The sequence below is a fragment of the Vespa mandarinia genome, chromosome 1 (assembly GCF_050613455.1).
Source record: "Vespa mandarinia isolate Hongniang chromosome 1, ASM5061345v1, whole genome shotgun sequence".
Lineage (NCBI taxonomy): Eukaryota > Metazoa > Arthropoda > Insecta > Hymenoptera > Vespidae > Vespa > Vespa mandarinia.
The window spans coordinates 16,985,737-17,002,500 of NC_140810.1; the positions used below are offsets into that span (position 1 = coordinate 16,985,737).

The 16,764-nt window shown below is 27.0% G+C and overlaps 3 protein-coding genes across 5 annotated transcripts in view; 1 reads left to right on the top strand and 2 right to left on the bottom strand.

Annotated features, from left to right (window-relative positions):
- Positions 1-2,633: 2,633 nt before the first annotated feature.
- On the top strand, positions 2,634-8,383 carry LOC146873335 (uncharacterized). The gene is made up of 10 exons (XM_085661302.1): positions 2,634-2,748; positions 2,837-2,990; positions 3,057-3,190; positions 3,463-3,718; positions 4,049-4,317; positions 4,428-4,582; positions 5,190-5,514; positions 5,623-5,977; positions 6,228-6,360; positions 8,297-8,383. Exons 1-10 carry the CDS (start codon positions 2,634-2,636, stop codon positions 8,381-8,383), a joined length of 1,983 nt encoding a protein of 660 aa, XP_085517428.1.
- LOC118443859 (ciliary microtubule-associated protein 2) lies at positions 6,478-8,173 on the bottom strand. The gene is made up of 6 exons (XM_035871447.1): positions 7,944-8,173; positions 7,597-7,829; positions 7,327-7,468; positions 7,087-7,169; positions 6,860-7,004; positions 6,478-6,790 (listed from the first exon to the last, which is right to left on the bottom strand). Exons 1-6 carry the CDS (start codon positions 8,171-8,173, stop codon positions 6,478-6,480), a joined length of 1,146 nt encoding a protein of 381 aa, XP_035727340.1.
- Positions 8,384-13,600: 5,217 nt separating the features above from the next.
- The window catches only part of LOC118443734 (galanin receptor type 1), a 50,632-nt gene continuing 47,468 nt past the window's right edge, over positions 13,601-16,764 (bottom strand). For 2 of the 3 annotated variants that reach the window (XM_035871150.2, XM_085655123.1), the window contains exons 10-11: positions 15,844-16,005; positions 13,601-13,973 (exon numbers count right to left, since the gene is read on the bottom strand). In XM_035871150.2, coding sequence (XP_035727043.2) covers positions 15,933-16,005 — 73 coding nt within the window. In that variant the 3' untranslated portion in view covers positions 13,601-13,973; positions 15,844-15,932. The remainder of the gene's footprint in view (positions 13,974-15,843; positions 16,006-16,764) is intronic. The other variant, XM_035871152.2, reaches the window with a different exon arrangement.

Genomic DNA, 16,764 nt, shown 5'->3' on the forward strand with positions numbered 1-16,764 from the left:
GATATTCAAAATGAATCTTTTAAAAAATCTATCCAAAAGAAATTCGTTCTTTCTTTAATGCGACTTAAGGTATAACAATTGGTCAATTGAATTTTTTTTCCTCTCCTTTCTAAAATCTATTAAAAAAGAAATGTAAGATTACAGAATAAACAAAAAAATTCGTAATATATTTAGAACGAACTTTTGAATCAACGATTGGATTATTTGTGTCATTTGGAAGAAAGAAAGAGGATATGGGAAAACGACCGTATGAGATTTATTAACAAGTAGAAAAAAAAATATATTTATTAATTTAAATTATGTTGATTTAATGATTTAAAAAAAAAAAAAAAGGAAAAAAAGAAAGACTTCATTAATGATTGCAGGTTATTAGAAAGGTATGAGATCGTTGATGGCTGTTTACCTTACGATCATCCTATTTTTGATCAAGTAATGTCATTTCTATTTGCATAATAAATAAAATTATTATTTCTTTATTTTTCTTTTTCTTCCTTCTATATTACTTTTTTCCTTCTTCTATATCGTTCCTCTGTTTTTTTCTTTTTCTTTTCTTTTTTTATTTTATTTTATTTCAGATTATCATGTCGAAGAGAAATCGGACGAAAGAAAAATCAGCTAGGAAGAAACGAACTATCGAGATTATTGAAAGAATTAGTCGAGAAATGAATGGACGTTGTATAAAATTAATAAAAAAAAAAGTACGAAGCGTTCGATCGACGTACGACGACATCGAATGTCCTAACATTTATTTCGAAAAGTTTTTGGATATTAGCGAATATAAAATACAAAGTGAAATGACGGAACGTAAAAAAATTATAACTGTATCATCCAAGGAGATGACAACGATCGACAATAACAATGAAATGAATAGAAAAATTGATGAAAAAGATTTGCCAATGAAGTCGGGAGAAAAAATTGTTACTACGATAGAAGAAAACACGACGATTGTCCATGTTGAAAAAAAAATACACTTACGATTGGACGATGATGAATTTCCAAAGGACAATTGTTTCTACGCGAATCCTGATAAAATCGAATTTAAAGTAACATTTGTAACATAACATTTTTTCTTTTTAATATCTTTTCTCTCTCTCTCTCTCTCTCTCTCTCTCTCTCTCTCTCTCTCTCTCTCTCTTTCTCTTTCGCTCTCTTTCTCTGTCCCTCTGTTTAAATTTTTACATTTAACTATAATTTTATATACATTATTTTAGAATTTTCAAATCGATAAAACGTATTGTCGAAAAGTTAATATTTTTAATAAATCGTCTAAATGGGCTTATATAAGATATCATAAGATTGAAACGAAAACTTGGGAACCAGTTATTGAAGTAGGTTTTTGTTTTGTTTTTTTATTTTCATTCAACGCCCGTTTCATAGTTTCCAACCTAATATATAAGTATTAGGTTGGAAACTATGAAACGGACGTTTTTGTTTAGTTTTCTATTTTCATTCAACGCCCGTTTCATAGTTTCCAACCTAATACATATGTATGTTTCCAACCTAATGCATATGTATGTTTCCAACCTAATACATATGTATATATATATATATATATGTGTGTGTGTATATTCTATATATTATACTTATTCTTACATTAATTTATATTATCTTAGGTATGCATGGATTCTGCTGTTAAACTAATGCCCGGTTTGCATGTAAAAGTAATAATAAAATTTTTGCCGATACACGAGGAAGAAGTGATCGCTATAATACACTTCTTAACATTTGGACCTGACAATCCAACGAAATATCATCGTTTTTCTATACCGATTCATTGTTTACCTAAAATCCCAATACCGAAAATCGATCCACAAGAGATTAGGTAGAAATTTGCAAAGTTATCCGAAAAGAAAGAAAAAAAAAAAAAAAAAAAAAAAAGACAAAGAAAAAAAAAATATGTACAAAATCAAAAAATTCTTTTCGCCATTAACAAAATCGACGTTCATTCGTTTGTAGATTTGTTACGTCACCTATTTGGAAATTTACCAAATCGAAATTGAACGAAAAAATTCTTACGATTTCTAACGAAGGCAAAAAATTATTTACACTTTTGATCGAGAATAAAGATCGTAGATATAATAATTTCGTATGGAGCTTCGAGAATGGTGAAATTCAAAGCACGGAATCGTGCGACGATGATATTTCAATGTTATTTAACGAAGGTCAAATAAATAATTGCAAAATATATTTTACATTTTTATATTTATATTTTATCTTTCATTTATATATATATATATTTTTTTTTTTTTTTACTTTATATATATTATTATTTTATATTGTATTTATATTTTATATTTTATCTTATTTTTCATAGATTCTTTTATAGATACATTGACCGACGATAATGAAAACGAGAGGATGAAAAAAAAGACGAGTTTTTCTATGATCGATGTACCAGCTGATTTTTCATGCCGTCTAAAAATTCAATTTTATCCGAAATACATTGGGCTTCATTACGAAACTCTTCAATTATGTTTCAAGATCAACAATGAAATATTTGACAGGCGTGTACGCGATAAAAAAGATATATATATATATTCTTTCGAGTTCACACATAGAATATAATTTATTTATACGTATAATATAATATTATTGAATAATATTATTCAAATGAATTTCATTAGAATGTATCGATGTGGGCAGAAACAACAGGTCTACAGATTCATTTGGATCCATCTTACATAGATCTAGGAATAATCATGATGGATTCTGGAATATATCAACAGAACTTTAACATTATCAATACTGGTTAATTTAACATTTAGACGTTAAGTAGTAAAAAAATTAATGAATAGTCTCTAATGAAATGTTTTATAATGATTTATAATTGATATAGGCCGATCTAGTATCGAAGTATCAATGAGTATACCAAGATCTCTTAGAAATCAGATATTTTTATATCCACAATCAACTTTAATCCAACCTGAATCAATTCACGCAATTAGTGTTAGATTCATTCCTGAATCTAATATAATAAAAAAATCGAAAAGGTATTTTTTAATGATCTATTTTTTTTTTTTTTTTATAATAATAATTTCATTCGGATTTATTTTTAGATATTATAATTCTATATCTAATGTATTGGAGGTGCCAATACATATAAAATCAATATCACCGGACACCATAAATGCATCACCATTGATCTTGAAAGTACTCAGTACGCTTACAACTTGTCATGCTTTGATATTAGGTGAGATCATTTTTAAAGAATGATAAACTTATTGACTACTTATTAACTTTATATAATATTAAAGTCTTCTGAAATTAGTAATATTATACTAAATAATTTTTTATCCATATATAATACTATAGTTATATATTTACTATACTACTTCTATGCTAAAAAAAAAAAAAAAGAAAAAGAACATAATTTTAGAAAAACTTATTCAATCAATAATAAATTACTTAATTTAAAGTATCATAGAAATAATTTTATCAATCACATAATAATATTATTTTTAGAACCAAGCCATGTAGAGTTAGGTCGAGTGTTTACTCACGAATCAGTATTAGCAGAGTTGACACTGACAAATATTTCATTGCTCGTTCAAGAATATGGTTTTATAAATTTGCCATCATTTATGGAAATACAGCCGAATTATGGTTTCGGTAAAATCTTACCTGGCGAGAGCATATCCCTTCATCTGATTTATTCACCATTTTCAATAGATATTCCTGGAAATGAATTAGGTGCCAACTGTTTGGAGGGAGAACGAAGGTAACAAAATTTAATCAATTGAAGAATAAGAAAAAAAAAGTATATATATATATATATATATATATGTATTTATATACATATATAAAAAAGACAAAAAATAAGAAAAAGTTCTCGTTGCGCAATACCTAAACTACTTTGACTATCTCAGGTAGATAAATAATAGATTTCTAATCATTTCTTTCAAGAAAGTTAGATTAGTCCACCGACATTTCTTCTTTCAAAAGTTTCGCTGCCGTCATTGAGATACATTTCTTTATGATCTTTTCAATCTTTTTATCATAGCCACAGTGCAAAGATCAAGAGCTGATCTAATAGTAACTATGAAATTAGTTTTCTTGTACAAGTTGTGACGATCGCCGAGCTCGCTGGACGTGGGAAAGAATTGCAGATTGGTAAATTGAAAAATCCTTACGTTGGAAAATCCAAAAATTTTCGTATGGGTTCGAGTATACCATTTAAAACGAATGTCGTCGATGTGAATGAATGTCGAATGTTATGGAAGAAAAAATCGAAGGATCTGAAAAAAGAATTTGTTCGTCGTTCTGATATCACAGAAAATGTTAATCGTGATTATGATGAAGCTTCGTTTAAAGCAGAAAGTAAATGAAAATATATTTCAATAATAATTGAAAATCATATTTATCATTGTTTTTACAAATGTGTACCTTGTGTTTTGTCTTTTTTTCTTTTTTCTTTTTCTTCGAATTAGATACGCCTAATGCAGTTTCTAAGTACGATCATAAAATGGACAAGAGAGTTGAAAAAAATGTGATCGAAGTCTCAGTCTATATCGTCGATACATATTGCGAATTGAGCGAACAAATTTTAGAATTTCCAGGGACTCCCTGTGGTTGTTTTTCCATAGTGAGTTAATTATTACTAATTTTAAATCATTATCATATAATGTATCATGTAACAAGATATACTATTGTCAGAATAAGTATATTATTTAATAATTACAATTATTTATTTAAATTCAGTATTAAAGTGTAAAAAATTAATAATGACGATCAATGCCATTCTATTGGCATGTAAATAGAATTAAATTAACAAATCAGTTTTATTGAAAATTTAGCGAAACAAAACACAAATCTTTGGAAATTCTCAGACATCTTTTTTTTTTTTTTTTTCTTTATAAATGAATTACTATAATTTCTTTACCGTTACTTGCATTATATTATATTCTACGGTACAGTAATACTGATATCAGGGATAAATATTTTTTAGTGATACATTTCGTTTAAAAAAGAAAATAAAAGAAAAAAAAAAATAAATAAATAAATAAAATTCATCGCGCCGCCGATTAATATAATTTAACGAAGAACAAAGTTTATTCGCGTGTTTTAAATTATTTCGCTTCGTAAAAAAGTCTCTACATCAATTTCAATATTTGTTTCCTATCTCATTTTTATTACTATTAGTTCTATCGATGTAATATAAAATTATCGTTAATAATTACGAATGTATGTAGATCGGCATCGAACTGCGGGCCTTCAACATGGCATCTTATCCAAATTGCAGTTGTAGTGTATTGAAAAAGGATCAATTGAAGGAATTTACAGCTCATTACGAATTCAAATGTTCCTCACGTCAAATGAGCATTGTCCCGGGGAATGGACGTTTGAAAAGTAACGATCTCGTCATAATTAATTTTATTTTCGAGCCGAAATTATCGAAATATGCTGTAACGAGGAGAACGAAGGAATTGAAGGTGGCAAAAATTGCGGAAGAATTGGAAAGATTAAAGTTTGAAACTATGATCGAAAAGAAATCTACGAAGAAAGATAAATCTCATGGTGATTCTTTTTCCTTTTTTCTTGTTTTTTTTTTTTTGTTCACATATTATTTTACGAATAATTATGATTCCTTTCGAAGTCATTTCTTTCAATGATAATTAATTTCAGGCAAGACGACGCGTAAGCAGTCAAAACGATCGAAGGACAAAGAAGTAGAAGTAATCGATCAAACGAAGAAAAAGAAAGAAGATTTCGAAATCACGGGAAACGATTTGTTTTTAGGAGAATGCGATCTTTTGGAGAATTTCGTGGCATACACGACAACGATAAACGTGACTTGTTCGATAGAAATCGAAACAGCAGACGGTATTACAAGAGAAGAAACTTTATTTGCTAAGCTTTATTGTCCTGTAATTAGACCAGTTATAATCATTTTGAATACGACACGTGAAATAAGTTTCGAACCAACGATCATCGGCTCCTCGTCGAGGAAGTTTTTATCAGTGAAAAATATCTCCGACAGGTATATATCGTTAGAAAGAGAAATTAGATCGTCAGTTAAATTTTAATCGTCTCTCTCCCCCCCCCCCTCTCTCTCTCTCTCTCTCTGTATCTTTTTACAAGGTAAACCGTTGCATTCGATTATTGCAAAATCTTATGGATAAATTAAGTCAATACTTTCTCCGTGTCGTCTCGGTGATCTCCCTCGTGATGTAATTGCATGTCGAAATCTCGGAAGTTTTCGTATCAAACTCTTGCCTTTCCTTTTTCAGAGAGGTAAAAGTACAAGTGACTTTGCTGAATCCATTGGGACCATTTTTTATGCCACCTGGGAAAACTCTTGAGATTGGATCAATTTTAACACTTCCGATTACTTATCGTCCAACTGAGAAGGATCCTCCAAGAGTAAGAATTTTCTTTTTCATTTTTTTTTCTTTTTTTTTTTTCTTTTTCTTCTTCCTCTTCTTCGTTTTTTTTTTCCTTTGAGATATACAAAAAAAAAAAAAGAGAGAAAAGAATCAATCAAAAATCATTGTAAGGTTTAGGAATGATGGCACCTATAGTTCTAAGTTGTTTGCTTTTAAATATCCAAGTCCATCCATTCCCTTTGATACGTTTAATCTCTTTAATTTTGTATCTTGCTGGTCCAGGATATTCAATATTTTGAAGTGTCGGTCGAATATTTTCAACGTTACTGTCAAAAGGATAAGACATTCTATTTTTAGGCTTTCGAGGTGTGATAGGATTATAATGACCAGGTCCAGGATCATTTGGATTCTTATAACACATGTTTATATCCATTAATGCCATTCTCAATCCACTGATCTTTGGAAATCTAATAACAATTGATTATTAAAATGTCTTCGTAAATTTTTAAATAATAATTCGATTTTTTATAATATACCTTGGACAAGTTGAGATACGTCCCTTGTAATAATTCGATTTATTTAAAAGTTTTTCTATTTCACCGGGTAAACTTATTGGCCAACCTCGATAATCCTCTATTTTCCGACCCATGTATCCCTTTATAGTAGTATCATCCCTTGGTCCTGAAATTCAATGTTTTATCTGTTTTACGTTAGACAAAATATTTTTAAAAGATTTATATTCTTTTTTAAATTAATAGATTGCCTGTAAATAAATCGTACGGTCCTCTTTTTCCAGTAACTTTCTTTAAAATACCTTCGATCGATCTCGGATCTTTTACATTATATCTATGAAATCATTAAATGTAATCATTATTATTATTGGACAAATTCAATCTCAAAAATTTAATAATAGTTAATAATAATAATAATAATAATAATAATAATAATAATAATAATAATAATAATAATAATAATAATAATAATAATAAAAAGAAGAGATTACATGTTACATGGCAAAGAGTAATCTCTTTGAATATCTTTAAATCTTGGCATAAGACCATCGTATTCGAACGATGGTAAAGAAGATAAACCTTTCAATCTATTCAGCTCCAAATAATAATAAGGATTATGTACTTTAAGATATCCTAAAAATTCACATAAATTTTATCGTTTCGATATTATTAATTCAAATAGTTTCAATAGTAAAAAATATTTTTTATATATTTTTTTGTTTTGTTTTTTTTTCTTTTTTTTTTTTTTTTTTTTAATCGACCTGGACCAGGTGTCTTAGAGTAAACACTTTTGAAACGTGGAACAGTGCCAAAACTGACGTCTTCGCGTATGCTCTTGCAAGATTTATTCAAAACATTTTCCGGCCATTGCTCTATCTCGTGAGTTCCTGGGCCACGTCCTGTGATCATCAAATCTCTTTGAATTATGCGCGATTCCAAATAACGACCACCTAAGCTTTCAGAAAATTGTTTCGTTTCCAATTCTCTCTTCCAACTGAATTTAATCATTAAAATAATATTATCGAACAATGAAAATATTTTTTAATAAATCTATGTTAAATTGTTCTCAATTTTATTAATATAAATATTTTTTATTCGATATAATAACCTTATCGCTTGTCTTTTACTTTTAATTGGCAAAACATTGTAACGACCAACCGAAGGTGCATGGGAATAATGAGTATACAATTTTGGATGTAAACCAATTTTAACATCTCTGCTGGTTGCCCTGTTAAACGGCAAGGGAGATTTCTTTTTACGTGGTATCAAACATTTACATCGCCATTTGCAAGAGCAACGACAGATTTTGAACGTTTTGGTACCGTGTTCGCAACGCATTGCAATTGAAATATATTAACACGAGTACTTTAAGTAAAGAGAATTTAAATGATCGATAGTTTAAATTGAATTAGAATTGATACATTCATTTTTTATCGATTCACGGTTCGTCTTTCCACTTAGGTACAGGAGTTCTTTGAAGTTGCCGCATATGGTACTAGAACGTCATGGCTAATGTCCGTCTCAGGAGAAGCAGTAACGCCATCTTAAATTATTCATATAAATGATTTGCTACATTACCGACCGTCGGTATAAAAGAATTTGTTATCTAACGTCGATAATGTAAAATATTACTTTGATCGTTAAAATTAATTTTTATTTTATCAACATTGATCGTTTCAATACTTATATATCTCTGTCTCACGTACATTGGTCTTCTATTATGTAAAATTCAATAATGCAATTTAAACTAAATGTACCATATCCCTTGTTAATTATAGTCGAGAGAAATTAACAATGGACGTGTATCCATTACCTTTAACTAAATTATATACTCTCGAGTAAGTTGGAATACAAATTACGGAAACAAGAGGCATGTGCTTTTTTCCGTTATCTAATTAGTTCCAGTCGACAAGAAACGCCAAGGGAATTAATTACTAGCAGCAATCAAGTACGAAGTGACACGTTACATACGGGTTAATCCAGGCGGTTAACAAACGACGAAGTTCAGAATGGAATTAGTTTCTAATGCGACGTACATTCGATCGATCATCCGTTTTCAAAGGTTAATCGTCAAAGACGTTTGAATTTAATGATGAGTTCATTTCGAATAACTGTATCGAATATCGAACATATGTAAATACTATGAGACACCAATAATATTTACTCAAGTATTGAATAAAACAAAACTGTGACAATGTTTAGAATTATTAAAAAAAAAATAATAAAAAATAAATGTCCTCACATATATATATATATATATATATATATATATATATATATATATATATATATATATATATATATATAAATGGTGTTTCATATTCGGTGTCGTTATTCTATATAAAACTATAGAAATTCATTTTGTTTTTTGTTTAAATTTTTACTTTTTTTTAATTATTTATTTATTTATTATTTTTTTTTTTTTCTTTTAATCGGACTCAAGCTGCCATTAAAAAATTATATAAGATTGAATTTTCATCGATGATATCAGAAGGATATACTCGAGAATGTAATAAATATTATTTCATGATATTTCATTTATAATATAATTATATAATTATTATAATACATATAATATACATTCTTTTTCTTCTTCTTCTTCTTCTTCTTCTTCTTATTATTATTATTATTATTATTATTATTATTATTATTATTATAATATTATGTAATTTTTGTTTGATCGAGCGGCAAAGAGCGATAAACTCTGTGAAATATTTGAAAGACCTTAAGAATGTGTCATGGGCGTTAAACTTGGCCGTAATGGTTCTTCTTTAATGGTAAACCCGCAAGTTCCGAAGAAACTACTTAAACTACTTTAGTCCGAGACTAAGCAGGAGTATACATCCAGGTCAGTTGCTCGTAAAAACATTTAAAGTTTCACGTCGAAAGAGAGTAACCATCTTTGGATATATTATATTCCTTTTATAATTTATATGTTGATGTATATACCAATATATCGAGCTTATCGGAGTTCTCTCTCTCTCTCTCTCTCTCTCTCTCTCTCTCTCACCCTGTCTGTCTCTTTTTTAAGCATCCTCTTTTCAGCACACGAAAGTTGAAATAGACTTTGATCTATAACTCATCTGGTAAAATTTTCAATTTCCCGCGTGGATTGACACGAACGAGACTCATTCGTTATTCAAAAGATCGTACGATCGAGAGAGAGAGAGAGAGAGAGAGAGAGAGAGAGAGAGAGAGCGACTGATCCTCCAGGGAAAGGACTTAATTCTTATGTCTTCGGATTTGTCTGAAAAATCAAATTTTCATATAACATCCTGACATAGTCGTTACACACACGAAAGCGACCGTCTCGACGTTGAGAAAAAAAAAAAAAAAAAAAAAAAAAAAAAAAAAAAGAAAAATCGGAAAGAGATACTCGACTTCTTTGATGACTTTCTCTTCTCTCTACTTTACGATTAAACGAATCTCTATCTCTCTTGAAAGATTCTTTCTATCTAAAAAAAAAAAAAAAAAAAAAAAAGAGAGAGAGAGAAATTGGATTAAAAAAAAAAAAATAATAATGATAATAAACGGGGGGAAAAAAAGAAAAAAAGAAAAAAAGAAAAAAAGAAAAAAAAAGAAATAAAGAAAAAAGAAATTCATTATAAATTTGTCCTTATTTAATTATTACAAAAATTTAATCCACACGAGAAGTCTCTCCATCGTCGTTCACTTTTCTAATTTTTCACGTAATAAGATCGAAGTTTTCAATCTCTCTGCAATATGCATACGCATCCAATCTAAAGGAAATAATACGTTTCTCAGTATTGTCGAATTGAAACTATTTCACTTTGATTCTCTTAGATACACTTCGTATCCCCCAAGGAAGATTTCCAGTCCGTTCTATCGTATCTTATTCTTACCCCAACATACGACCATCAACTTTATTCCAACTTCAAAGAGCATCGCTCGAGTTCTTTTTTTTTTTTTTTATACCTTCCCTCTTCTCCTATTTCTCTTATTTCAAATCTTGATCTTACGTTTCTCATGCGGAATGATTTCCGTTCAGGGATTTTTCACCTCTCTCCTTTGCATCATCCTCACTACGAATCTCACCCAACCCCCTACACCCACACTACTTTCTGTAGATCTCCTTCCTACGCGATTTACCGTACTTCGTCCCATTTTCTTAACCGATAACTAAATATATATATATACATATATATATTCACAGTCAAATCTAATTAATACTTGAGAACTTTAATTAAGGACTAGTCAAAAGATGATCGGCGATTAATTTTCAAAGGAGCTTTTTTCGTCTAATAAAAAAGTTCAGAAGAAATTTTGTGGTACATTAAAGGGATTAAAGGATTTTTCTTTTTCCTTTTTTTTTCTCTCTCTCACTCTCTCTCTCTCTCTCTCTCTCTCTCTCTTATTCTCTTGTTTTTCTTCTTCTTCTTCTTCTTCTTCTTCTTCTTCTTCTTCTTCTTCTTCTTCTTCTTCTTCTTCTTCTTCTTCTTCTTCTTCTTTTTGTATTTTTTCTTCTTCATAATATTCGAATCGAATGAAAAAAAGAATCGTCGAGAGGAAGTAAAAGTTTTATTTCATTTTTGATCAACGATCAACGATAATATAATCGTTAAATTATAATACACGATAGTAGATATTCTTTTTAACAAGATAACTTTTCTCTTTTTTTCTTCTTTTTTTTTTTTTCTTACTAGTATATAATGTATATATTCATATACACTTTTTTATAAAACTTTTTGCAAAGCTTCCTATATATATATATAATTATATAATTACATATATATAAGTATAAATGTGTGTGCGCGTGTATGTGTATGCGTGCGTATGTATGTATCTACGTATATATATGTGTGTATATTTTATATATAATTTGTAATAAAATTAAATTGAAATTAAATTCGAAATATCAGTTTGATTATGTTCAAATGTCTCTACGTTTATCGTTATGTCAAGTGTCAGATTTTACTTTTAATATCTTTAACACCAGTTAAATGGATTAACATATTTACTTGACAATCATAAGTAGGCGTATTTATGGGGCGTATTTGAAACTCGATGAGACGACAAATCTTGGCCAATATTCAAACAAGGAAGATATTGACATTTCGAAAATATTTCATATAAAGAAATGATCGTAACAGAATGTTATCGTAATTCTAAGAAATAAAATATAAAATATTATTACAATACTATACTAATATAATTATTGAAAGTATTAGCATTAATAATTAAGCATTTCCTGATTCATATTGGTAAAGCCTAATTCTTTCTTTTTTTTTTTTCATCTCTACATACGAGAAATCCATTCCTGAATTTTTGTATAATTTTGTTACATATATATATATATATATATATATATATATATATATATATTAGGAAATAAATACTATTTGAAAATCAATGATATTCATCTTACAAAGGAGAATATAAATAAAAATCTTGAATGACAATAGAACGAAAAATGACCATAACTTTGTATCTTTTATCTTTCATTTTTTTTTTTTTTACATACATACACACACATACACTCTCTCTCTCTCTCTCTCTCTCTCTCTCTCTCTCTTTCCTCAATTGTTATAGAATACAATAGACATAAAATTTACAATTTGGAATAAACATTAACGACGCTCGATATTTTCTATCCTTCAAAATTTACTTTTCTTATTTATCCTTAACATCAATACAATTAATACTTTATGTATTTAATTACAATCGATTGTAGACCATTATGATAATCTTATAAGGAATTGAAAAAGTCTTTTTCATAATTATTAACACTTGAATAATTATAATACCACATACGTATGTAGTGTACAATGATAATTAATAAGAAATATACGATAATGTTATAAACGATAATTTTATATGAAATTCAATTCCAAAAATGTTGTCCATCATTTTACAAAGTTACTGTCATGAATTTCGTTTTTTTTTTTTTTTTTTTTATAACAAGATTCGTATCTTTGAAATGCAATCATCGAAAAAACATTATTATTATTGTTATTATTATTGTTATTATTATTGTTATTATTATTATTATTATTATTATTATTATTATTATTATTATTATTATTATTGTTATTATTATTATTATTATTATTATTATTATTATTATTATTATTATTATTATTATTATTGTTATTATTATTATTATTATTATACATATATTCATTTCATGTAATATACATCGAGAAAATATTTACGTATATATTATATAGGTGTTCTTTTTGTAAAAAGAAAATTCATTCGATACAACAACACCGATATTAGAATATATACGATATATTATTAATATTATTATCAATATTAATATATTATTATTTATGTGTAATACGTATACTAATAAACTATACGTATACACATATAATGCATCGATATAACGTACAGTTTATCGATTAATACAATAACAAGTAATTATATATTATTTTGCTTAAGCGAATAAATCTTTTCTCCTTTTCTTATTTTATTCTATTCTATTTTCATTTTTTTCTTCCTTCCTCTTTCCTATTTATTTATTTATTTATTTATTTATTTATAGTTTATTTTTTTTTTTTTTTTTTTAATCAGCGATTCAATTTTCCCCTCGTTAATGTCGAAAATCCATTAGAGATTTTCTCTTATTATATATCCTATCTAAAAATTATTATTAAGTCTTACAAAGAAGCACCATAAGAATGATATGAATCATAGACAAAGTTCTATGATCGCAATTATTACGTATATAAGTATGTATATATATATATATATATATATATATATATATATATATATATAGATGTGTTCGTGTCAGTAAAAAAAAGAAATAAAAAAGAAAAAAATGAAAAGAAAAAAAAAGAATAAGAAAACGAAAAGGAAGATAAGAAAAAAAGAAATGAAAAGAAAGAAAGAAAGGAGGAAAGTGATCTCAACAAGTGTGATATGCAGAAATTTGCTCGTTTAAACTACTAAAGTACGCTTAAAACTCTCGAGCTTGAAGGTTTTCTCTCTCTCTCTCTCTCTCTCTCTCTCTCTCTCTCTCACTCTCTCTATCTCCCACTCTCTTTATTTAGCTAGAAACTTTTTTAATTACTTCGTTTCGCACATCGTTTTCCCGTCCAAAAATTTGCCTATCTACATATGAAAAGTTTCCCTCGTCGTGTTTCGAGGACGAAGGAAGAATCAAGTCCATCTGAAAGCATACAGATTGAAAAAAAAAAAAAAGGAAAAGGCAAAAAGAAGGAATCAAAAAAATAAAGAAGAAAAATAAAGAAAGAAATAAGAAAGAGGGTAAAATAGGGAATATATATGTATATATACAATAAATTTAAATTTTACAAAAGATTAAAAAGTTCTTTTTTTTATTTATAATATTTATATATATTTTTTTTTTTTTAATTTGCAGATTTAAAAAGAAAAACAACATTAAAAAATAAAATATATTCTTTCACGAAATTGAATTTTATAAATATTACTATAAATTAATAACTTTAATTATTCAATTATTAATATTTATCTTTCTTTTGTATATTATTGTAATATTACATAGTAATATGTGCGATTAGAGAATATTATATATATATATATATATATATATATATATATATATATATATATTACGTATATATTACGTATACGTAATATATACGTAATTTTAGTGTATATATAAGTAATATATACAAAATTTTCACGCTATATAATTTTTTCAATTTAACTAAAAGAAAAAGAAAAAAAAAAAAAAAAAGGAAAAAAAAAAAAAAGAAAACATTTAAGAGTTACAGAGAACTATGAAAATGAAAAGGTGATCTAAACGTTATAATTCTCAATTTTTCTTTTAACTCGAGAAAATTGATTGAAAACAAGGAACAAATAAGAAAAGAGAAATAATAAAAATAAATATCAATTCGTTTTCAAATTGAACGGGAATTAAATTAATCGTATTTTGATAATACCTAATCTACTGTCCAACCTGCTTGTCGCTTCATAGCTAGTGCACAACGGATAAGATTAACTACAACTTTACAATTACTGCATTTGACGTTCAATGACATGCTGCGTGCATAAAGTGAAATTACGTGACGCAAATTTCATACTAATTGCAAGAAAGCAAAGCAGGCAAACATAGGAACGTATTTGTGTATATAACATATTATATATATATATATATATATATATATATATATATATATACATACGTATAATAATATATTCTCTACAGAGACTATAGATCTTAGATGTTCGATGAACATTAAAAATCCCTTGGAAAAAGAAAAGAAACAGATATCGTTTCGAATAAAAATATTTTTTTTAATATTTTGTATTATTTTATTCATAAAGGAAAAAAAAGACAAAAAAAAAGAAAGAAATATATTTAATTTCTGTAACTTTTCATTAGATGAAACATTAATGTAAAAAATTTTTTGAACATAATTACATTACGAAGAACGACGTGGAAGAAGAAAACGAATGTCTATCCAAAAAATGAAGAATTTCTTTTTATTTTATTATTATTATTATTATTATTATTATTATTATTATTATTATTATTATTATTATTATTATTATTATTATTATTATTATTATTATTATTATTATTATTATTATTATTACTTTCCATTCGTCGAGAATTCATTTGATCTTCTTAACTTTTCTCTTTTTAACTTCTAACTTTCTTTAACATCGTCATAACATTTGTAAAAAAGAAAAGTTTCAAATAAATAACAACATGATATAATTATCATTCTTATAATACAATCATTTGATCGTTTGATAAAACCTTTGGTTAATTTTTACAATGGAACTTTATTTACCGAATAATTATATTTGTATATGTATGTGTGTGTATATGTGAGTAATGTATATGTATATGAAAATGATTGTAATAACCATTATCGCGATAACATCGTGTTTTCTTTCACGTTGTTCCAGTCTTGCAAAGAGAAAGAGAAAGAGAAAGAGAAAGAGAATGAGCATGAGAAAGAAATAGAGAAAAAGGAAAAAAGAGAGATAGAATGGCACAGAGAGAGAGAGAGAGAGAGAGAGAGAAAGAGAGACAAACATACAGAAACGCAATATCGAAGACGAGGCATTTTCAGATCTTCCTAGTTAACACCATTTGCCGAAGAAATATTTTTCCAAGCTGCAAACATTTTCATGGGCAGACTACAAGCTGCATGTCGGTCGAGTTTCGTGACTTGGAGTCTTTGAAGGAATTCCGTATCCACCTGAATCAGGCATTCAATAATATTCATCTATTGGCGTATCTCTCATTATATATGTACGTATACACACACACATATATATATAATATATATATGTATCAATGTCATTTAATATTAGATTTTATTATTGAAATTTTCTTTTCTTTTTTTTTTCTTATTTTTTATATACTTTCGTTTTTTTAAACAATGCAGAAATTTCATCGCATTTATAAATTATACATGTATATTCGCGTGTAAATTTTTTTTTTTTATTTAAATCATTGAATATTGATTCTTATTTATTCGAATTTATTTTACGGTCATTAGAAAAATTTTATCGAATTTATATCGGCTAAAATAAATGCAAAAAATTTCATTGCCCTTATAAAATTATTTTTAATATTTTGTATTAATTATTGTCGATTTGAATATTGAATATTGAATCACATCATTGATTCGAATTTGCCAAAGGCAATAGAAGACTTTCGTTCCATTAGTAGACTATATATATATATATATATATATATATTTGTAGATTTATATAAATTATTTGTTATTAAATATTAAAATTTTATTGATTCAAATTTGTTTGGCTAAAAGAAAAAAGCAAAGGAAGAAATTTGATTATAAAAGATAAATCTAAATTAGGTACCTAATCTATTGAACTTTTTCTTCCTTTTGAATGATTCGACATTCGTATAAAACATTCGAATAAATCTTCGATTTACATTAAATAAATAAAAAAAAAAGCATAGAAATCTGACTTAGGAATCGTGTAAAAAG

Bases quoted from the DNA above. Each gene is read 5' to 3' on its own strand.
- LOC146873335 (XM_085661302.1), top strand. From the start codon at position 2,634: ATGTGGGCAGAAACAACAGGTCTACAGATTCATTTGGATCCATCTTAC. The intron at 2,991-3,056 runs GTATTTTTTAAT...ATTTATTTTTAG, and splicing joins ATAATAAAAAAATCGAAAAG to ATATTATAATTCTATATCTA. The intron at 6,361-8,296 runs GTAAGAATTTTC...CTTTCCACTTAG, and splicing joins CTGAGAAGGATCCTCCAAGA to GTACAGGAGTTCTTTGAAGT.
- LOC118443859 (XM_035871447.1), bottom strand. From the start codon at position 8,173: ATGCGTTGCGAACACGGTACCAAAACGTTCAAAATCTGTCGTTGCTCT. The intron at 7,005-7,086 runs GCAATCTATTAA...ATTGAATTTCAG, and splicing joins ACCGTACGATTTATTTACAG to GACCAAGGGATGATACTACT. The intron at 6,791-6,859 runs GTATATTATAAA...AATTGTTATTAG, and splicing joins CGTATCTCAACTTGTCCAAG to ATTTCCAAAGATCAGTGGAT.